A 24,659-nucleotide genomic window follows, 5' to 3' on the forward strand; every position below is an offset into this window, starting at 1 on the left:
CACTCTTCCTGGGAGAGGCAGATCGGTCGCCGGCCACTGGACGCTCACGCCGGCTGCCAGCCACTCATGATAGCTTATGGCAGCCCACTGCAGCTTCACTGCAGCCTATGCTGTCCCTGGCGACTCAGGGCAGCCCAGCTCCAGGTCGAGCTGTTGTTCACCATCTTAGCTGTAGAGGGCGCAGAGTCACAGGCCCTCATGTGGAATTTGAACTGGGGCCCTGCTGCTCAGAGCTGGCATCCCAAGCCAATTCTTACCGAACCTGCCCCTCTGCCAGCCCTAACCATACTTAAAAAAAAATCTTAATATAAAACATTTTCAAGTATTTAATGGTTTTGGTAATGTCACAGCTTAAATTATATTTTCTTCCCACCATTTAGTGGTATACAGTGCTGTTTTCTGGCCTTCCCATCCTAATTAGTATGTAGATTCTACTTTATATTAGCTAGAGTATAACTTTTATACCAACTGACTTGGACCTGGGGTGATTCCAAAGCATGCAAATCTTGGGGGTGGAGGGAAAAGAGAAAGAGAAGAAGGAAAGGGTAAAATTTCAAAATATCAGGACATTCCCTATACAAAACCCAAAGTGCAAATAATTTGGATAAACTAGAGATTCAAATATGTAAAGCCAGATGAATGAGTTGGCACTGTTTGGAAGTTTTATTTTCTCCCTGATGTATGTCTCTCTCTCTCTCTCTCTCTCTCTCTCTCTCTCTCTCTCTCTCTCTCTCTCTCCCTCATCTGATAAACTACAAAGGGCTCAAAACTCAAAATCCCCTACCTACTGGGATTTGGAAAACCAAATAATCTTCCTTGCAGTTTATCTATGCCTGATTCACTACAAGTAGTCTCTAGCAATTAAGGACAACTGTTCTTTGAGTTAGGCCTGCCTCTAGCACATCTATCCTTATGAATTCACTTCCACATATGATTGATTTCTTTTGCCCACACTTAATATAGTATAATATATATATATCGATTTACTCATTATTGATGTAATACACCTGTAGAGGTGTGGGAGGTGACTGGCATTAGGTTTCCATATACCTGTTTTACAACCATTTTCATGCCTTTTATTTGATTGATTAGTCAACTCATATTTATCAAATAACAGCTAGAAGTTGAAACAGTGCTTAAAATATTGTTGGGTTGTCAGTAAGAATCTTGTTATGTGTAAGAATTAAACAGAACAGAGTGAAGAATTAAACAGAACAGAGTAAAAGTTTTAGAGGATCATTTTGAAATATCAAATTTTATACCAAAAATGGGAGAGGTTTCCCTGTGCCCTACATTATGTTTTTAGATTGCCTTTTGGCGTATCTGGCACTACTGATATTGTACATAACCAGATATGGAAAGCTGTTTAGGACTCACCAAAATATAAACTCAGTGATCTAGCAGATAGCAAGTATTTCATGAACTTTAAAACCTAAGAATACTAATCTTACCACGTAGTGATTCTGTAAAGTATAAGGGAAGGTAGTAGTTATTTCAAAGATAAAAGAAAAAAACTTAGAGGTGCAATTTTTCTGAGAAAAAAGAACCATCTTGCCCAAGCAGAAGATTCAAATTCCAAACCAACCCCAAAACACTAGTTCTGCACTTAAATTACATCAGGTACTTTGGCTACTCATATTAATTATGTGTCTATTTTTTTTCCTCCTTTAATTCACCTGAAGGTGACCATTAAAAGCAAAAAGCATAGTTTACAATTCGATAATATATAGTTTATCCATAGCACTTTCAATTTCAAAGGCAGAACAGCCCTGAAATTTTCCTTAATAAAATTGTCAGTGAAATAGGGCAATATAATGGGCTTGTTTCAAGGGACCACCTTCCCGTTGTGGGAAATCCTCTATTTACCTAAGGCTTAAAGGAAGGTGAAGCTATTTTTAGAGGCAATTTAGATAAGCAGATACTTAACACCTGATGGGCTTCTGGGGGTTACCATTCAGATGTAAATTTTGGCTGCTAATTTCTTATGTAAATTATTGGAATAGTGTAGGTTCCTACCCTGCTGGGAGGCAGTTGATTGTCTAAAGGGGTGAAGGGCAACCACATTTTAGGCTTCCAAATACTGCCTTGATTACTTTACTTTGTGTTTATAGCTGTTTCAGTAAACGTCCCCCTCCCCCATTTAGATTACTCCATAACCTTCAAGTTGGGGATAACTGGAGAATGCTAATCTGGTTCTGTGAAGTGAAAACCTTGGCTATTTTCTTAAGGAAATGCAGATGAAGTTTATAAAGAAGAGCCTTCTACTGTTTTGTTTTGTTTTTAATTAAAATCATTTGCTGCAAGAGTCTTGGTTTTAGGGCAACATTTCTCTTTTATTCTCAGAAAACAAAACTATTTAGGGGACACGTTTGTCAAATAAATTATTTATAAGCCCACCTCACTGATAACTTATCTTTCTTTCCTTGCTTACTCTTTCCCAGATCTTCCAGTAGCCTCTAAAAGAAAAATCAGATCATTCTTTCAGGATTAGTTCAGATGTTAATTCAGAATTACCCTACAGGGGAGTAGTAAGGTTTCTTTTCATTTTGTTTGAGATTTTAATTGAGATTTAATATTTGATCTTTATTAGGTGAATAATCTGACATTTCTAATAATGGAAAACTAAAACCACCTGCTACACCAGGTATTTGGATCCTATAGGTCTTGAAATATAATCACATTTCATATTCTTAAGCTATCCAGTCTTTGCAGATACACATAGCTTATTTTCAATCTATAAAAAAATTAATTAAATGTTGCTCTTTGCATGTTTTTTGTAATTGGAGGTCCCTGATTATATATTTTGTATATAATTAGCCAGTCTGAATCCCAAGAATGAGGGTTTGGAGGGAAGTTAGTTAACAGATATCAAACAAAAGGCCAGACCCTTAGCAGGTGAGCATGTTCTCAGAATAACTACAAACTGAATTTAGCAACTTTTGCTTTTGCTACCATTTTTGGCCTTGATTTCTTCCCGACTCTTTTCCTAGACTCAGCCTTGCCTTCCCTTTTATTCCTATTCTTTTTCCTCTTAGTTAAATTGTTTGTGCAGCTTGTGTTAGTAAGTAACCAGAAGGCAAGAAGATAAAATAGGACATTTTAAATAAACTTTATGTTTTTAAGAACAGTTTTAGATTTACAGAAAAACTGAGAAAACAGTAGAGTTTGCATATATCCCTGCAGTTTCCCCTGTTGTTAACATCTTACATTAATTAAAGGCCATAGTTTGAGTTCCTTAGTTTTTACATAATGCCCCTTTTCTGTTCCTGAGTCCCATCCAGGATACCACATTAGATTTAGTTGTTTCCTTATACTCCTCTTGGCTGTGAGTTTCTCAGACTTTCCCAGTTTCTGATGATGACTGACAAGAATTGTTGATCAGGCATATTGTAGGAGATCTGCTATTGGAATTTGTCTGATGTTTTTCTCCTGGTAAGACTGGAGTAACGGGTTTAGGGGTGGCAGATGACAGAGGTAAAGTGCCATTTTCATCATATTATATCAAGGGTGCATTCTATCAACATGATTTATGACTGTTGGTGTTGACCTAGATTACCTGGCTGAGGTAGTGTTATCTCCACTCTTTCTCCCTTTCCAAATCATGAAAAGATGTCACTATGCTCAATCCACACTTAAGGAATGGGGAGTTATGCTCTGCCTCTTTGAGGGTGGAGTATCTACATAAATTATTTGGGATTCTGCTGCATGGGAATTTGCCCTTTCTCCCCCATTTATTACTTTTAAAAAATCATTTATTTATATCATTATATACTTGTGGATATTTATTTTATTCTAGGGTTATAATCTAAAACTACTTTATTTTGTTGCTCAAATTTTTCCATTGGGAGCAATTTCAGTTTATTCCTGTGCCTCTTTTACATACTTCCATGATTGTAGGTGTTTTTAGCATAAAATAAGACATTTACTCTTTTCACTGTCACAAGCATTTCTTGAAAAGAAAACTTTATGAGGAGGAGACTGGAAAACATGTTTCTCATAGAATCCAGAATCCAGTCATTGTTAAATAATAAATACTTTTGACCTCTGGGTGTTCTCATATCATAAATGGGAAAACCCTCGAAGACTGTAGTACTAAAAGCTATGAGATTCTTAATTTGAATGGACTTTGTAGTTTAACTTTGCTACAGAAATCACTCTGAAGTCACCTTTATTCCATAGGAAATCCTGCTTTCTTCAGGTATTTCCACATTGTGTCTTTTTGACTCTGCCTCTGTTTAGCCCACAACCAAAATTGTTCTCTTTCCCAGTAATTTCCATTTTGCTGCAATGTATTGCTTTGAGAAATCCCATCAGAAATGTCACTCTCTAATCATGGGTCACCTTTGTGACTTGCACAGCCATGAATTTTAAGGATTCATCAGCAAGTATGAAATAGGTGGATACTGTCATACATAGCCCATGGCTGGCAGAGGCTGGTATATCAAGCGCCTCCAGGATTCAGCCTAGAAAATTGGGAGATAGGACTCAGCAAAAATAGGCAAGGAAGAAGCTATAGGACAGTGTCCTACGTCAGACTGAGGGAAGGTAAAGCATTATATGAGTCAGAGAGATGTTAATGACGATGAAAGCATCTTACCTGGAGTCAAAAGACCTGAGTTCTATTCCACCTTTTTTACTTGCTAGGCATTTGACCCTGGGCCATTTTCTTAACCTTTACGGGTCCTAGTTTCCTCTTTTACATACTAAAGAGATTGGAGTAGTTACCCAATCTTCAACTCACAAATTTCTCTTATTGTGATATATAATCTTTTGAACCTCTCAGGGATTTAAAGACTAATTGTCATTACATGGCACGTGATAAAGAATTGATTTTAAGCGGAAAGTATTTCTTTTAGATCAACATATTATTATACTCTTTGATATTATTCTTGCATACAAGAAAAAATTGTTTACATTTTATCATAAGTAATTGTCCACAATTATGTATCAATAATTGCTGTTTAATTTACTTTAAGTTGGTTGTATAAGAAAAAGTATATTTTGTTGACAAATTGAAAAATTAAATGTTGTACTTTTGGGGGGTGGGGAGAAGAGTAGCCAAGTATATTTAAATATTTTCCAGTGTCAAAAAAAGTGTCAAATCTACTTTTAATACTCCAAATTTGAATTTCTACATTTTAGAATTAAAAAGAGATGTACTGGCTTATTTTTTATAGTTTTTGCATTTTTGCTTTATATGAAAAAAATTTCAAGGTGCTGTTTGCAAACTTTCTCTGCAAACAACATGCTTTTCTCTCACTTGAAAAGCCAAATTGCATTATAATCATTAAATGTTTACTTTAACGATGACTATCTTGGTATCCTAGAAACATATTGGTATATTTTATATAATCTTATTTGATGAGTAGAGTGGGGATCTTTCATATCGAGCAAATATGTTTAGGCACTAAACATATTTTAGTGCCTAAAATAACATCTTTAGGCACATTTGTAAAATGATTCTTTTTGTGTTTATTAACATAATCAGTGTTTCCTGAGCTTCTTATCATTAACCAACAAACCATTATGGGTATAAATTAAGCAACATATCAATACATATGACTTATAATAAAAACCACTTAAAATTGTGTTATAGTCAAAACCACACACTGATATGGGGTCCAACTGGGTGAGTCCTGAGTTCACTTAACTGGTTTTCACTGTCCCTATAGGTGTAGGATGGAAGGTCCTCAGAACATTCTGTTTTAAAAGTAGGATATTAGAGGGAACAAAATTTAGGTTGCTATCTGAATCTGTGTTTCCTGGGCTGCAGCTCTTTTTGCTCAAATAAATGCTTTAAAAAATAAATAAATAAAGTAGGATATTAGAAGGGTTATTTATTAGGTTTCAGAAGTTGGTAATGATATCTATCTAAGTTGCACTTACAATTCCCAAGGATCTTGGAATACCTTTATGAATCCATGGGAGTTTGATAACCACTTGTTGGCAAATGCTGCATCTGATGATCTCGGGGTTCCACATAGCCCTGGGGGCCTAAAAAGGCTTGTAATGATTTGCAGATTGGTACAAGTTGGTGCGGACTATGGTTCCATCTCCTCCACTCTTTCTAACATAGAGTGAATCAAGGTTGTAGAAAGTTTGTATTACTACTTAGTGACAGAGACAACTTCCCAAGCATTGATTTCCATCAATAGGCAATCAGGAACCTTTCATCACTGAGTTTATCTACACCTTTTGGGAAGATATTTTATATGTTCTGCCTTTGGGAACAAATCATAATTAAGGCAATACTTCTTCAGAGAAATATGTTTCTTTCTTTCTTAAAAACATTTTATTGGGGAATTGGGGGAGGGAACAGTGTTGGGGAATCGCGGAAGGGGAACAGACTAGTTGCTGTCCTTTGGTTCCTCAGTCTAGATGTGGAGGGCATCGCCTCACTGGCCCATGTTGGTATTGTGAGCACTGTGCTCTTCCCGGGTGAAGCAGATCAGTCACTGGCCCTTGGACGGCCGCTCACTGCAGCTCACGCCAGCTGCCGGCCGTTCATGCTGGCTGCCGGCCACTCACAGTAGCCGACAGCAGCCCACTGCAGCCCTGCTGCAGTCCACGCCATCGCCGGCGATTCACGGCAGCCCAGCTGCAGGTCGAGCTGTTGTTCACCATCTTAGCTGCAGAGGGCAGTGTCACTGGCCCATATGGGATCCGAACCGGTGGCCCTGCTGCTCAGAGCTCGCGTTCCCAAACCAACTCTTTACCAACGAGCCACTCGGCTGGCTCCAGGGAAATGTGTTTCTAGGTTTAATGTCTATCTGCACATTAATAATTTCTTTGATTAAAATAGAGTGCTTCTTTTAGGACTTTAAAATGCCTTCTAGATTTAGTATTTTAGAATTCAGTGAAAAGTCTGTGTTCAACCCTCACAGTTTTAGTTCTGGATTATAACTTGTTAGCTTCTCTTATGCTAAGTTGGATAGTATACTTTTTGTCTGTTTTCATGTAGTAAACTTCCCATGTCTTATGTCACTGAACATTACTGGACTCGTTATGTAACCTTGGGCAAGTTCCCTAACCTTTCTGAGCTTCAATTTCTCTTCTATAAAAGCAGATAGTAGTCACTACCTACAGTTGTTGAGAGGTTTAAATAAAATAATCTATACAGTGTTTAGCACTGTACCTAGCTTATGTTAAGTGCTCCATAAATTTTAGCTGCCATCAATATCATCATCATCTCATCATCATCATCATTATCAATTTCCAGCTTCCAAAGTTCAAAACAAATTGTGAGTCCCGTCTCTTAATGGGGGTGGGAGCAGCAGAATTTTTTTCAAGGGGTTCTATGTGTCCATAGGCTCCAAAAATGTTGGTAAACTGAATAAATAACATGATTCACATATATAAATGACTATTTTTCAAATAACTATAGATGATATTGTGAATAATAAAATACAGATTCATTTAAATTGTTAAAGAATTCACAATATTTTGATATTTTTCTCAATTCACAAATACTATACGTTAAATTAGAATTTTTTTTAAGGTTAAAAGGGGATCTACAAGCTTGAAATGGTTGAAATCCATTGTCTTTATCATTTTAGTCTTTTTTTCTGTTGACTTTTTCCAATTTTATTATGTCTGCTTTTCAGGTTTGATGATCCAGACCATATAGTAGATTTACATGCACCAAGGCTTCATACCATGTTTGGATGTTGTTTTCTTTTCATTTCTCATATACTAACAGATGGCATCTAATTGTTTGTTGGCAGTTGGTGAACATCATATTAATCGATGCTGAAAGAATATAGCATGGTTCTTCCCTGCTTTGTGTTGGGCTATGATAATGGTGATCTCCTCAGGTTTGTGTGTGGGGAGTTAGGTGTCAGTTCTCTACAATTTTTTTTTTTTTTTTAGCTGAGCCATCCTGCCACCTGTTGGCAGCTCAGCGGCTGCTCAGCTCGGGCCGGGACTCAAACCGCTGTTGCTCAGAGCTCAAACTCTTGAGCGAGCTCTTAACCAACTGAGCCACTCGGCCGGCCCCAGATATCAGTTCTGTATCTCCCATAACTCCCTAAAATAATTTATCATATTTTGTTCAGCCTCATTTGGTTGCACGTGCAAGAAACTCAACTCTGACTAGCTTTGGTTGAGTGAAGAAGTTATTGGAAGGATTCCAAAGCAAAAGGTGTCTTAACCAAACCATGGGAAAGGCAGATACAGCTGGGCTTCAGGGACCGAAACTCTGCCAAAACATTCCCCCTGAGCCTCCTGTCTCTGCTGTCAGACTCCTCTCACAGGGCAAGGAACAGAGCTGCCACGGAGCAAACATGCTCTCCCTGGATCCATGTTCAGAAATTTTAGGGAAAAAACTTTGTTTGATTGGCCTCGTTTATATCAGGTGCCCAACCCTAGACTGATCAACTATGGCCAGAAAAGTGGGATATTATAGTGGCCCAGCTTTGGTCAGGTGCCAGCTGCAGGTCAATCAGGAATATCACAACTCTCCAGGGGAAGCACATGATTAGCGTGCAGGAGGATCATTTCCCAAATGTAGAGATCAGTGATTTGCAGCAGAAAATAGCTATCCCCTGTAATATTGTTTTGTGATTAGCAGTTCCTTATACATACTTCCTAATTAAATACAATATGAGTTCTTAGAGGAAGATATCTGTATTCCCAGCCCTAGGACAACATCTGTTGCAAATGATTTTTAATAAATAATGAACTAATTAATACTGCAATACATTATGCCATCCAAAGTGGTTATGTAAGGTTTTGTCATGTCATATCACCACTAGTGAAAATAACCTAGTAGTTCTGAGTTCTGGTTCTGACCCATTCATTTTATGAGTCTCCAAACTCTGAGCTTCAGCTTCTTCCTGTATGAATGGAAAGGCTCTCTGTTCTATGTTTGTCCCCATTTAGAGAAGTAAACTTGAAAGTTAAAATGCTACATTACATGCACATAAAAATTACGTATGGTTTTCTTTCTTTTTTTTTTTTCTTAAAGATTTTATTGGGGAATTGGGGGAGGGGAACAGACAAGTTGCTGTCGTTTTGTTCTTCAGTCTAGTTGTGGAGGATGTTGCTGCACTGACCCAAGTTGGCACCATCATTGTGCTCTTCCCGGGCGAGGCAGATCAGTCGCCGGCTTCTGGACGGCCACTCATGGTGGTTGCTGGCCGCTCACACAGGCTGCTGGCTACACACAGTAGCTTATGTCAGCCCACTGCAGCAGGGGACTGCAGCCTATGCCATTGCTGGTGACCCACGGCAGCCCAGTCCCAGGTCGAGCTGCCGTTCACCATCTTAGCTGCAGAGGGCAGTGTCACTGGCCCTCATATGTGGGATCTGAACCAGGGCCGTCTGGCATCCCAAGCCAGCTCTTAACCAATGCGCCACTCGGCCGGCCCTACATACAGTTTTCAAAGCTTGCTGTATTTTTATCATTTCCTTACTTGTGGACAGAAAATATAAAAACTGTCAATGTTAGCTGAACCAGTCAGAAATACCTCCTTTTAATGTCTTTTCAGCTCTGCTCACAGCAGCATATATGATAGATTTGTTTTCTAGTTAGAGTATATGAACTTTAAGTTTAGTCCTTAATAGTGATACCCATCCGTGATAAAGAGTTATAATCTCCCTAAACATTTCTGTGTCCTTTTTACTGGTTTTTAGGTTTTTGTCAAGCAGGAAAGGATTTGCGTTTGGTATCTCTGTGTATGGAACAAATTGACATCCCAGCAGGATTCCTCCTGGTGGGAGCGAAGTCTCCCAATCTTCCTGAACACATCCTGGTGTGTGCTGTAGACAAACGATTTCTACCGGATGATCATGGAAAAAATGCACTTTTAGGTGAGTATTTCACACCTATAAAATTTCTTCTAAGATGAAGGAGTTAAAATACAAGTTTATTTTAAATTATCACAGAATTTTTTTGAAATCACAGAATTGGTTTGGGATTATATCATTTAGTTCAAGTATGAAACATTTTTTTTTTAGTAACTTTTTTTTTAAAGATTTTATTGGGGAATTAGGGGAAGGGAACAGTGTCGGGGAATTGGGGAAGGGGCACAGACAAGTTGCTGTCCTTTTGCTCTTCAATTTAGCTGTGGAGGACATTGCTTCACTGGCCCATGTTGGTATTATCATTGAGCTCTTTCCGGGTGAGGCAGCCGCTCCCGGCCATTGGATGGCCACTCATGGCAGCACATGGTGGCACACGGCAACTCACACCAGCTGCCGGCCAGCCCCACTGCAGCCTACACCGTCACCGGCGACTCATGGCAGCCCAGCTCCAAGTTGAGCTGTTGTTCACCATCTTAGCTGTAGACAGCTCAGCATCACTGGCCCTCATGTGGGATCCGAACCGGTGGCCCTGCTGCTCAGAGCTGGTGTCCCAAGCCAACTCTTAACCAGTGCGCCACTTGGCCGGCCCTTTAGTAGCTTCTTAAAAGTTAGCTTTTATTTTTTATTCATTCTGGAAATATTCACTTTAATGAATAGACATTTTTTTTAACCAGGCAATAAAGGATAGGATGCAGTTTATCAAAAATTAATATTTTATAAAAAAAATAGGATTCACTCTCTATAGAACCATTGATCTGCACCTGATGTCAAGTCAACTCTCAATTATTCAACTGTGGATTATCCACTTAGTAAGTTATTTGTTGTTTTTTTTCATACCACATTGTTCCTAATTACACTTGGTTGATGTGATTATCACTTTATATTTAGCATTAGCTCACCCAAAATAATTAGGAAACTATATATATGGTGTAAAATGTATATTTTATCAGAATTGTTTACTTTCTGATATTACAACATAGCTTCTCTACATCATGGGAAATAAAGATTGGAAATATTTTTTTAATTATTCTTAATAATTAAAAAGACAAATAGGAGGGCACATGAAGTTTGTTGCTTTTTTTGCTGCTGTGTTTCCCTGGATTTGCTTTTATTTCTCAGAATATCTATTGCTGTAGATGGACAAATACTTGTAGATATTTTCAACTCAAATATCAGTAAAAAGGGAAAAGAAGAGGGCAAAGAATTCAAGTATTGTATTGATTGTGAGGTATATTTTTGTTTCGTTTGATGTATTCTTCGCAGTTATACAGTGTCATCAGAAAGTTTAGAAATACATAAATCAATGTCTTCAGTCAGAATGTGACCCTGCACATGATTTATAAAGCCTTCTCTTGGTTCATAGGAAAAGAAGTGACAATTTTTATTTTTCATAAGATGCTCATAAAAAAAATGCTCATTTTATTTTTCTTTTAGTGAAATTGAAAACATAGATAGTTTAATATAGAAGCCTAATGGTAAAGTTTATATATTCCACTAAATTAGCAAAGATGGTCCAAGTACTCATTTGTTCATTCATTTATTCATTCATTCAACAGTATTTGTTCAAAATGTACTGTATGATGGAAATCATGTTAGACTATGATGTGGGGCACAAAAATGATAAGACACAGTGCTTTTCCTCACAGAATTAACAGCCTCGTTGGCTATAATAAAACAAACAAAAAAATCTTTGGGAAACTTCTTTTTAGCATATTAAAAGCATCATAATTCCATTGAATGGAACAGTTCATATGCGGCTTGTCTACCGACAAAAAAAAAGTCTCTCATAATGCTTTCTGTTTAATAATTGTTCCAGACTAGAGGAATCTTCCTATAATACACCATGGAAAGGACACAGAAAACACCATCAAAATAATAGATTTCATAATCCTATGTAATCAGGCATATGAGACCAAAGACCATAAGCTTTGGAATTGGAACTGGGTTTAAATCTCACTTTGCCACTTAATTAATACTTTAAGAACTTGGGCAAACGACTTATCCTCTTGAAGTCTCAGGTTCCTCATCTGTATGAAGGAGCCAAAAATGCCTACCTTGCAGAGTTGTAAAGACCAAATGAGATGATATTTATAAGGCACCCATTCAGCACAGTGCCTGGCACATAGTACTTGCTGTTTAAATAGTATTCTGCCATTTTGTCATATTTATTAAATATATTTAAAGATTTGGAACTTTGCTTACTTTCTCTACCCTTGTAGATAGACATAAGTTTTAACCAACTTTTCTAGGTAAAAGTACAGTGTAACAAAATTGTAGAAGTTTTTTCTTAGACAAACACGTTGTTGAGATTTTTATATGTCAATACTCTTTTGTCCAAAAGTTAACATTCATCCAACATTTATTGCTTCTGATGGATGATTTTAGTATGCATTAAGATATAGTGAGAAAAATTTTCAATTTCAGATATTCTGGAATCCCTATGGACTTCAATACCAATGCATGTAAATTTTTAGATAAATTATGCAGATTCCAAAGACTGGGGGAATTGATTTAAAAATATGTTGATCCAATTGGTAGTGCTTCTGTCCCAAATCTACCATGCAATTGGAAGGCTTGATTGTCAGAAAAACTAGAAAGGTAATTTGGTTATTTTTTGTGATGATGACAGTAAAAACTTGCAGCAGATAAAATCTCTCTTGGATTAAAGCTAATACTGAAACCACACAGAGTTTTAAAAATAGACTGTAGGATTCTAACTCTTTAATATTGTTAATTATCAATTTGAAGTTTCTCTGCTTTGAAGATTATCCAAGATCCATTGTTTTCTTCCTCCTCACATGGTCTTGCTTTTCACCTCAAAGACAGAGAAAAAGATAAAAACCCAACCTCAGTACTTCGTTAATTTTAATTCTCACACTAACCTTTTATGAATTACTTGAACCGTATCAGATAAGCCTTTTTTTTTTTTTGACACTGTCTTTGGTTATTTTGACTGAAAGGTTTTTTATAGCTTTTTACTGTGTTTTAGATGTGCTACATCTGCCTCACAAGTCAGGTAATTTCCCATCAAGGCTTGATGGTCACACTATAATGTAAGTTACACAGAGGCAGTGATTTTGTCTACTTTGTTCTATGCTGAAAACCTGGTACCTGAAACAGTGCTTAGTACATAAAGTACAACAAGTATTTGTTGGCTGGCTGGCTGGCTGGCTGGCTGGCTGGCTGGCTTTAGGAACTCAGTGAACTAGACAGCCATTGACAATTTTTGGGGGGGCCTACAGGTCAAAGGTATTAGACAAATAGCCAAATGTTCTCAAATGCAATCCATCTCTGAATATATTTTAAATAACTTACACAATTATATTAATGTTTATATTTCTATAAAGTGATAATAAACTAATTATATAGAGTTACTAATTTTATGTAACTGATCACAGGTTATAACTATCTCTTGTTCACCACTGTTATTCCGGTGTTTAGCACAATGCCTGGCATATAGGTAGATGGTCAATGAATAATTATTGCATAAATAATAATAAATTGGACTGCCACTTCAGAATGCTCTGAATTGTCAGCATTCTGAGATTGTAACATTGTAAGACATTCTGTCTTTAATCCTGGCCTTTCTTTTCTCTCCTTATCTATCTTTGTTAATTATGTAACAGGTTGGTTTGGGGATTTAAAAAGGAATGTGTCACTTCATCAGTGAATTTATTTTCAATTATTTGTATTTGTATATAGAGATATTGTATTTATGAAATTTAGAATACCCTTTCTTATTTACAACTTTTTGTCCTTGTTCACTATATGACAGTATATGTGTGGTGTCCTCATCAGTCACAACCAGAGGAGCTCACTCTCCTATCTGTTTTCCTCTGTTTATTAAGGGGGTACTGAAAAATTTGTTTCCAATAAAGCAAAGCATGGCTTCTCATCCTCTGAGCCTTCTCCATTTCTTTTTCTTTCTATGTACCCTGCTGTAAGCAGGTCACGGAAAGTTTTGTTTTGTTTGAATGATCTGAATGAGAATTGTTTGGATGTTAGATCTCATGGAATAATTTAATTTGAGTAAAGGAGGTTTGAATGAAGAGGAAGTGGGAATCTGAAGGAACTCATGCCAGAAAGTACAGCTAGATCTCATAGAAACTGGAAAGTTGACAATGCCCTGAGTTTACTCATCACTGCCCATCCTCTCCTTTCTGCAGACCAACGTCCTCTTCACATTTCTGTTTGTTCTCTCTCCCACATCTTAGCTGACATGTGGTTGACATGGTCCCAACTCAAGTTCCAATTTTACAAAACCTTATAAATGTAGGGTCCAGTACCATGTGACTGACTCTTGGTAATTATTTCAAAATATCAGGAGAGAGACTGACTGTCCCAAATTGGGTAAGATATTGGTCCAGAGCCTAATCAGCTGTGGCCATGGAGGCAAGTCTGCATGGTGGGCAGGGCAGAGAACCAGGGCCAGTAGGTTCTCTAAAAGGGGAGTGTGTGAGGAAGACATAATGAGCATCCCTAAAACCAAACTTTTTCATATTTTTATGTCAACTATATAAATTCTATCACATGATATTATCCACTCTGTTTCCCTAATCATTATCCTTTTAAAGCATTTAAAAATTTTTAAATTATTTTCAGCCTTTCATTATTATGAAATAACTCTGCTAAAATAAATTTTTTACTTGTTTTTTCCTTTGAATTATTTCCTTGAAAGTTGGAAGTTACCAAGTCAAAGACTGAATATTTCTGTGCTTCTTATATGTAAAGGTATTATATCACATACAAGGCCACCAGTAACTGGTTTTCCACCTTTCAGGGTTTTCTGGAAACTGTATCGGCTGTGGAGAAAGAGGATTTCGGTATTTCACGGAATTTTCCAACCACATTAACTTGAAGCTCACCACCCAGCCAAAGAAGCAGAAGCACTTAAAGTACTACCTAGTCAGAAGCTCCCAGGGTGTACTGTCAAAGGGACCTCTTATCTGCTGGAAAGGTAGCCTCAACTCCAGAGAGGGAAAGGGAGGGGAAGGGAATGAGGATATTACCATAATGACAAGTGGCCCATGCAGGGTTCAGAATTCAGGTGTGATACAGATAAATATCCCAAGTTCAGAAGGCCATCCAAAAACGTAAAGCCCTCTGGCAGGTTATATGACTTGCTTTTGATTTTCAATAGAGATTATTCAAGTTTAGTAAAGTACATGTCTCTGTGTCTCTTGGGAGTGCCAATCTCAGGAAAAAAATGGACGCTTTCTAGCTCTTCTGTCATTTAGAGAGGGCTTCAAAGTGTCAGTTTCCTGGTTACATACTCTTCCTACTTTATTTAATAGATTCTTTGGTAATTTTCAATCATCTATATTTTTCTGTTTTAATTAGAACTAAGCATCCTTTAGAACAAATAATGCACTCTTTATAATACTTGGGAAATTTTTGTTTCTTTTCAGTGAGGAAGAACTTAACCAACTTGTTTATAGAAACGAATCCAGTTAAACTTCACATCTTCATGTGTTTGATAGGATTTAACACAAGTTCTATTCATTATTCTACTGCAGTGGGATAGCTAATCCTTATTCTTTGAGCAGTTTCTTAGATGCTGAGATTTTTCTCAGTTATTAATATTATATTATTAAACACAAGATAATAATTGTCTTTAATATTTCTATTTGTTGTCTGTGCAAGATTTTGGCCTGACCATGAAAAATAGCATAATAAATCCAAATTACATATGCAGATTTGCCTCTGAGTCTTTCACCATAATTACTCTTGATTGCATTTAAAATGACATTATATAACTCCTCAGGTATCATCAAGAACTTAAAGCTTGTGGTATCCAAGCCAGGTATCATCAGAACTTAAAGCTTGTGGCCACTAAATCATAAGCATAGTGAATTATAGATAACTCTTTATCCTAACAAAGTGTAAATAATTTTCCTCTAGAAAAATTGTTTTAAATGTCATGGACCCTAATAAAAGAGTAAAAATAGAATAGGTATGAGTATTACCTCCCTGCCTTTTAAAGCTTTTGTTTTAGAAGTTAAAATATTTTCAATTTCTTATTTAGTGCTCAATGACAATTCATCTTTCTGGGAAAGAATAATATCTGTGAAATAGTTTGTGATATAATGATCCTGGGTGGGTTCTGAAGCCTCCCATATAGCATTTGCTATTTTGGAATTGGAATAGTGTGTGTGTGTGTGTGTGTGTGTGTGTGTGTGTGTGTGTGTGTACACACACACACACACACAAACAAACATATACCATCAATTTACAAAAATGCATATAATACACATAATGTGGAAATATCCTTTTAGGCCAAATACAATAGGTTTTCAAGGAAGGTCATAGCATAGAAGGTGATAGAAAACTGCTTCCAACCCTTGCATATATCTGATAAACTTGGAAACTCTCTAAAGGAACCTCTATAATTAACTTTGTCATTGACAAACATTTTTTTTTCACATGCTATCTTTTTTTAAAATTTTTTAAATGTTTTTTGGGGTGACAATGGTTAGTAAAGTCACATAGATTTCAAGTGTACAGTTCTGTAATACGAGGTCTGACTATTAAGTTCGCGAACTCACCCTAGAAAAAGTGCTACATACCTCATTGCTGAATATCATTATGGCCTCCTTCGAAGTATTCCCTTTGGGAAGCTATGCACCAACACCAGCATCTATTCCACCCTTCAAACCAATTTTGGAACTTTTTCTGGAGTGGCCATCAGAGCTGTCGTTGCATTACCCTTGATGTCCTGAATGTCATCAAAATGTCTTCCTTTTCAATATTTCCTTAACCTTCTGGTGAAGAAAGAAGTCATTGGAGGCCAGATCAGGTGAGTAAACAAACAATTATTTGTTTACTAGCTAAAAACTCCCTCACAGACAGTGCCGTGTGAGTTGGTGCATTGTTGTGATGCAAGAGCCATGAATTGTTGGCAAAAGGTTCAGGACATTTTCATCTAACTTTTTCGCACAGCCTTTTCAGCACTTCCAAATAGTAAACTTGGTTAACTGTTTGCCCAGTTGGTACAAATTTATAATGAATAATTCCTCTGATATCAAAAAAGGTTAGCAACATCGTTGCAACAAGTTTGTGAACTTAATTGTCAGACCGCGTACATCATCTTTAAAACTAATATGGTATAACATATGATATAATTTGGTTAGAAGTTACAGCTGCACATGTTGTCATAGTATTTGCTATGTACCAGAATCAGTACAAGGTATTATTAAAATATACCAGAGACTTATATCGGCTTAATTAAAATGAAGCTTGGTGTTGCATGATCAGTAATCACCTTGAATATTGTCTACCTATTTCCTTTAATAAGAACTGAGAATAATAATAATTTGAGCATTTCTAATTTTTCTCTACTGCCTATAAGTTTTTCTTTGCTTCTGCTTTTGACATAAATTAAGGTTGAGGTGAAAAGGCAACATAGATGGACTCTAGGTAACTGTTCCACACTTAAATCAATCCTGGATAGCAGGTTAACTGGTATTTGAAAGCTTACTGAATTTTTATAAATTATTGATATTTTAACCTCAGTCTTATTCATAAAACTAGCATGACTGCAAGTATATTAGTTATGAGTAATTCTTCCCCTGGGAACTCGTCTGGGTAACAAAAGTCTGATTGCTCTTTGTAACCATTTCTTTGCCTTCTAAACATTACATCTTGCCCTAGGAAGACAAATTATGTTCACCATGTTGAACATTCTGTTAGAGTCAGTATTAGAAAAAAAGGGAACCTTGGATAAGGAAAGAGGTTGCCACTTAAGGAGCAGCAACTTATTTTAGAGATTTTCTGGATTGTGTCCCCATCACCTGTTTTAACAAAATACTGGTCTCCTCACATAATGTGATTCTTACTCTTTTCCAGAATGTAGAAGCCGACAATCCTCTGCTACTTGCCAGTCCATTAAACCAAACTCTTCAGTGTCATCAACTGTGACTCCAGAAAATGGCACAACTAATGGATACAAATCAGGATTCATTCAGACAGGTATGGGGTAGTTTCTTTTGGAATTTCAAGCAGCAGATGTATATTTAATGAGGCATTTAAAACTTATTGTTGGCTAGTTTGAATAGAAATATTTTTAAATAGAGGAAAATTACTTGAGTTACTATTAGAATTAGAACTCAGCATTGAGATAGGTCAGTCTGTGGATGACTAGAACCCCAAGTCCTGCCAGTGCTAGGAAAGGGATAGAGAAAGGAACTGATCATTTGTAGAAAATTGAGCCCAAGAATAGGACCTGTCTCTAGAGGATTCTAACAGGAGGCAATAAGTGGAAATCCAGACATGAGGAAAGTCTGAGTCATAGCAGTCGGGTGGCATGTATTGGGGACATACTCATGAAGACTGGTGTTCTCGGGTAGGGCTCTCACTAAGCCCACAGAACATTATAGGGAGTATTGCATCAACTAGGATACAAAGTAATGTCTCAAGGTAGGACAGAAGAATCCAGGTTCTAGTTTCTAGTGATTCAAGATAGGGACCTGGATATGAATAACCAGATAAAATTTTAGTGCCTGAAACTAGGTTCCAGTATCAGAGCAGGATCAGCAGAGTGGACGATCTGATACTGAGCAGATAAGTTACTAGTCTAAGGCTTCTAAAAATTCCTCTGCACTTATACTGAGGTCAGGATAAGGCTCCAGATGAGAATTAATGTTTTCAGGTGGCTGGAGGGCTGGAGGGCTGTAACTGAAAAGATCGCTATAGTATTTGAGAAAATTATTTAGAAGCAGTTTAGGTTATATCTTAGGCAAGCAAGTTAAGTATTTTAAAAGAATTTGTGGATTTTTTTCAGTTCACTTGTTTTTTTATATGCGTGAATTACTATTTTACTCATCTAATATGCAAACTTCATAGCATACGTGCTTTGCCAGTGTCCACTCAACCACAAGTGGAAAAGAAGGCTGTCTTCGCTTATTTCACTACTTAGCATTTCACTTTCAAATTTATATGAAATTCCGAAGAGCTGGTAAATTGTTTCTACTTATTTTCATGGTGTAAGTGATTATTAGAATATGTTATCAAGAATAGCAATGATAATAAGGCTGACTTTATATAGGGCACTTCTTGCTGTATGTACACACTCAGCTATGTCCACTTAATTCTGGATTTAAAAAGCCTAACTTTTCAACTGTCTAAGAGAATTAGATAGAGGCTGTGCTCTAAGAGCAGAGAGCATTTCTCTTTTGAATAAATGAGAAAACATCAAGTCACTATTCAAGAAAGAAAAAAAGTTGGCATTTGGCTCTTGGCATTGAAAGATTAGCCTTCATTACAATAATGATAAACCACATGTCTCTCCTAGAATATTATTTTTGTGATTTGATTGATTCTGTCATATAGTTTTTGCCATTAGACCTTGGGGCTACTGAAATATGATTTTAAAACTACAATATTAAAAAATGAATATTTTATTCTAACAAAAAACTTATCAAGTGTTTATTATGTTCTAAGATCCTTGTCAGATGCTGTAAGGCAGGGTGCCAGTACTTGACTGATGGCTCTAATGATTAATAACTATTCATATAAGGATAAAAGGACGATAAAACATGTTAGCTTTCCTAAGAGGAAGAGGTGGGTATGTAAATAATCAGTTGTAAATAACCTGAAAATATATTAAAACGTCAATAAACAATAATGCAAAAAAAATAAAAAATAAGTAGTACTGCAGTTTTAATTACAGTCATGTGCCATATGATGTTTCGGTCAACCACGGACTACATATATGGCAGTGGTCCCACAAGATTATAATGGATTGTAAGCAAAAAAATTTGTTTGCGATATTGGAAGAAAAGGCTGGACCTGACTATAATGTTGAATTTTCTGCTAGCTCTGGGTAATTTAAATTAAGGAGGAAGCTCAGCATGCTGTTCACCTGCCTTCCGTCTCCCTCCCCGCCCCCCACACACATTCTCCTCTCTCTCTCTCTCTCTCTCTCTCTCTCTCTCTCTCACACACACACACACACACACACACACACGCACGCGCGCGCGCACACACACGCACACACCCTACTCACTCCCCCACCTTCTCCCCCTGAAATATGATTTTTAAACTACAATATTAAAAAATGAATATTTACTTTTATTATTATTTTTTATTATTTCTCATCTCAAGCTTTATTTCTCTGGGTTTCTTTTGATCTTTGCTCTCCCTTACTCTTCCCTTCTCTTCCTTACCTCCCTCCCTTCCTCCCTCCCTCCTCCTGATGTCCACTCTCTCTCCAACAGTACCTCCTTCCACAAACTTCCCCCATCCCTCAACCAATGCACACTTGAATACATACACACACTTTTATCTTTTTTATTGTATTTTTGCTGTACCTTTGGATATGTTTAAATACCATTGTGTTATAATCGCCTATAGTATTCAGTATAGTAACATGCTGTTCGGGTTTGTAGCCTAGAAGCAATAGGCTAGGTCACTCTATGATGTTCACACAATGACAGAATCATCTAGTCACACATTTCTCAGAACATATCCCTGTCATTAAGTGACACATGACTGTATACCAGGACATACATTTTGAAAACAAATGTTGGTCTGAAATAGAGGAAATCAAGATTCAGGCTTTAGCAAAGGCTCTATCAGTTACCATGAGGCAAGTCACTGACTGACTCATGGTGAACACAAATGGCAAAGATTTCTGCCAGTATTTTTGTGTACCCCTTGTGCTGGTGAAAGTGGTAATTTGACTGTGAAATTAGCTAGTAACAATTTTAGGTGTAACCCAGAGAATTTAAGAGAAGAAAGTGCCTTTTAAAATGAGGCTTTTATCTAAAACTTTCTTCTTAACAAATTGTTTATAGAGTCAACAATAATTTCTTCATACATATGAGTGTGTTGAAAGTAATAGTCTGTAAGAATTTCATCTTATCATTATGAAGTCATTGCAAACACTAGAATAGGCAACATCTCTTTAGTTGGTAGAGATTCATCTTTCTATAGGAGATTCCCTTCTTAATTTGCAATCAGTGACTGCCTGTAATCACCATTTCTTAGCCTAAAATATATATACATAGTATTTGAAGAAGGGATTAACTTACTATTTATACAACTTTGTCTTGGATTCCACCTGCCAAGCTCTGGATATTCTGTTCTGGTTGTCATGCTGCTTATCTCTTGAATATATTCTTTCAACATGTTTATGTCATTGATAATTCAAATTTCCCTCAACAATCCTGGTAAAATACCTTATCATTTTGACTAAAGGTGGCTATATAGTTACCTACCTACATTATACGTGCACACACACACACACACACACACACACACACACAGATGTATTGTGTTAAATCCAAACAAGAATTCAAGAATAGATGAAAAAAATCTTTGCCTAACCCAAGATCTTTAAAGATTCTTTTCCATGTGTTTTCTAAAACTCTTTTTGTTTTAGCTCTTGCATTAAAATCTGTGAACCATTTTGAGTTAATTTTTGTATATGGTATGAGGTGAGCATCTAAGTTCATCTTTTTGCATATGGATATTTAATTGTCCCAGCACCATCTTTAAATAGACTGTCTTCTTATTGGGGAATTGGATGTGTCAAACATCAATGGATTATAAATATAAGGATGTATTTCTGGAAAAATTGATAAAATGGACCTTATTAAAATTCAACAATTTTACACTTCAAAAGACAGCATTAAGAAAATTAAAAGATAGTGAATCTTGCTTTGTCGGATCAGCCCTTGCACAACAGTTTCTCCACTGTTGTGATGGCCAGTCCTGACAACCAATCAGCCTGAGGGTCAATCCCTCCCATTGACAGCAATCAAGGCTCAGCTACAAGAGGAGGGCACACACAACCCACAAAAGGAACATACCTGGAGCACTTGGCTCAGGTGACCAGGGAGACTGTGCCACTGGGTCCCATAGGACACCTACTACTTAAGTTCTCTCTACCAAGACCAGGAAACATAGCAGCCATACCTGATACATAGAAACAAACACAAGGAGGCAGTAAAAATGGGAAAACAAAGAAACATGTCCCAAATGAAAGAACAGAACAAAGCTCCAGAAAAGCAATTATACAAAATGGAGACAAGTAATCTACCAAATGCAGAGTTCCAAACACTAGTTATAAGGATGCTCAGAGATCTCAGGGAGAACTTCAACAAGGATATTGGAAACATAAAAATGGAGAGAGAAAACATAAAAAGGAACTAGTCAGAAATGAAGATTACAATAATTGAAATGAAGACTATATTAAAGGGAACCAACAGTAGATTAGGTGAAGCAGAGGATCGAATCAGTGATTTGGAAGATAGTAGCGGAAAACACCCAATCAGAACAGCAAAAAGAACAAAGAATCCAGAAAAATGAGGATAGTTTAAGGGGGCTCTGGGAGAACGTCAAGTGTACCGACATTATCATCATAGGGGTACCAGAAGGAGAAGAGAGCAAGGAATTGAAAACTTATTTGAAGAAATAATGACAGACAACTTCCCTAACACGGTAAAGGAAATAGATATACAAGCCCAGGGAGCACAGAGTACCAAACAAAATAACCCTAAGAGGCCCACACTGAGACACATAATTAAAATGCCAAAGGTTAAAGACAAAGAAAGAATCTTCAAAGCAGCACGAGAAAAGCATTTAGTTACCTACAAGGGAGCTCCCATAAGACTGTCAGCTGATTTTTCAACAAAAACTTTGCAGGCCAGAATGGATTGGCAGGAAATATTCAAAGTGATGAAGAGCAAGGACATACAACCAAGATTACTCTACCCAGCAAAGCTATCATTTAGAATGAAAAGATAAAGAGCTTCCCAGACATGAAAAAGCTAAAGGAGTTCATTACCACCAAATCAGTAAATGTTAAAGGGACTTCTTTAAGGAAAAGAAGAAAAAAAAGATACAAAATATGAATCATAAATGACAGTAACTACATATCTATCAACAATTACTTTAAATGTAAATGGATTAAATGTTTCAGTCAAAAGACATAGGGTGGTTGAATGGATAAGAAAACAAGGCCCTTACATATGCTGTCTACAAGAGACTCACTTCAAATCAAAAGACACACACAGACAAAGAAAGGAATGGAAAAAGATATTTCATGGAAATGGAAACAAAAAATAAAAAAGTTGAGGTAGCAATACTTATATCAGACAAAATAGACTTTAAAACAAAGGCTGTTGCAAGATACAAAGAAGGACCCAATAATTCTACTTTTGAGTATTTATCTGAAGAAATCCAAAACACTAATTTGAAAAGACATGTGTATCCATATGTTCACTGCACCTCTATTTACAATAGCCAAGATATGGAAGCAGCTTAAATGTTCATCAGTTCATGAATGGATAAAGAAGTGGTGCCAAAAGAATGTATATATATACACATTTTAAGAGATGTTACCTATGTATTACTTTTCAAAGTTGAATTGAATTATGGTAGCAATGTGTAGTATGACGTTTGCTCAAAAGATGGCATTAATCAAATGAATGCTAGCATCACTATGCAACAGGTTATTGGTATATATTGAGTATTACAATTTTAATACAATTTTTTTCCTTTCTTAAAATGTGTATACATTTTTTTGGCACCCTCTGTATGTAACATGGAATATTACTCAGCCATTAAAAAATAATTAAATCTTGCCATCTGCAACAGACAACATGGATGGACCTAGAGGGTATTATACTAAGTGAAGTAAGTTAGACAGAGACAGACAAATACCATATGATTTCACTTATATATGGAAACTAAAACAAAATAAATGAACAAACAAAACGGAAACAAACGCATAGATACAGAGAACATTTTGATGGTTGCCAGATGGGAGGGGTTTAGGGGATAAGTAAAAAAGGGAAAGGGATTTAAAAGTACAAATTGGTAGCTACAAAATAGTCTTAGGGATGTAAAATGTCAGATGAGTACTAGATTTATAGGGGTGATCACTTTGTAAGTTATATAAATGTCTAATCACTGTGTTATATGCCTGAAATTAATATAATATTGTATGTTAGCTATAAATGAAAATTTAAAAATATTAAAAATGAGAAAACAACAGAAAAAAATGAAAAAACAAGCAAAGACTAGGAAAAATATTTGCAAAACATATTTAATAAAATATTTATATCCATAATTTACAAAGAACTCTTACAACTCAGTAATAAGGTGACAATTCAATCAAGCAAGGTCAAAGGATTTGGAATAGACATTTCTTCAAGGCTAATAATCATGTGAAAAGATATTCAACATCATTAATCATTAGGGAAATGCAAATGAAAATCATAATGAGATACTACTTCACACCCACTACAATGGCTATAATAAAAAAACAGGTGATAATAACAAGAGTCTATGCATGTGGAGAAATTGGAGCCCTCATACTTTGCTGGTAGAAATGTAAAATGTGGCAACCACTTTAGAATGCAGTTTGGCAGATTCTCAAAAAGTTAAATATAAAATACTACACATCCTAGCAAATTCTACTTCTAAATATTTACTCCAGAGAGATGAAGATATATGTCTTCACAAAAACTTACACACAAGCGTTCATAGCAGCATGATTCACTGTAGTTGAAAACTGAAAACAACCTTAATGTCATGATGGGTAGACAAAAATGTGGTGTATCCTTACAATATCTATTCATCAATAATAAGGAACAAACTACCATCACATGTTAAATCATAGGTGAACCTCAAAAACATTATGCTAAGTGAAAGAAACCAGACAAAAGAGATGATATATTGTATGATTTAGTTTTTATGAAATGTCCAGAAAATGCAAATTTATAGAGATGGGTAATAGATTAGTGGTTGCCTGAGGCAAGAGGTGGGAATGGAAATTAACTGAAAGTGGGCGTGAGGGTTCTAATTGCGGGGGATAAAAATGTTCTAAATTGATTTATGGTGATGGTTGC

The 24,659-nt window shown here is 36.4% G+C and overlaps 1 protein-coding gene across 2 annotated transcripts in view; it reads left to right on the forward strand.

The window, feature by feature from the left end:
• GREB1L (GREB1 like retinoic acid receptor coactivator) overlaps positions 1–24,659 on the forward strand; it is a 243,503-nt gene that overhangs the window by 126,511 nt on the left and 92,333 nt on the right. For both annotated transcript variants that reach the window (XM_019653872.1, XM_019653873.1), the window contains exons 5-7: positions 9,634–9,810; positions 14,585–14,761; positions 17,650–17,772. In XM_019653872.1, coding sequence (XP_019509417.1) covers positions 9,634–9,810; positions 14,585–14,761; positions 17,650–17,772 — 477 coding nt within the window. The remainder of the gene's footprint in view (positions 1–9,633; positions 9,811–14,584; positions 14,762–17,649; positions 17,773–24,659) is intronic.

This window comes from Hipposideros armiger, unplaced genomic scaffold (genome assembly GCF_001890085.2).
Source record: "Hipposideros armiger isolate ML-2016 unplaced genomic scaffold, ASM189008v1 scaffold_209, whole genome shotgun sequence".
Classification (NCBI taxonomy): Eukaryota; Metazoa; Chordata; class Mammalia; order Chiroptera; family Hipposideridae; genus Hipposideros; species Hipposideros armiger.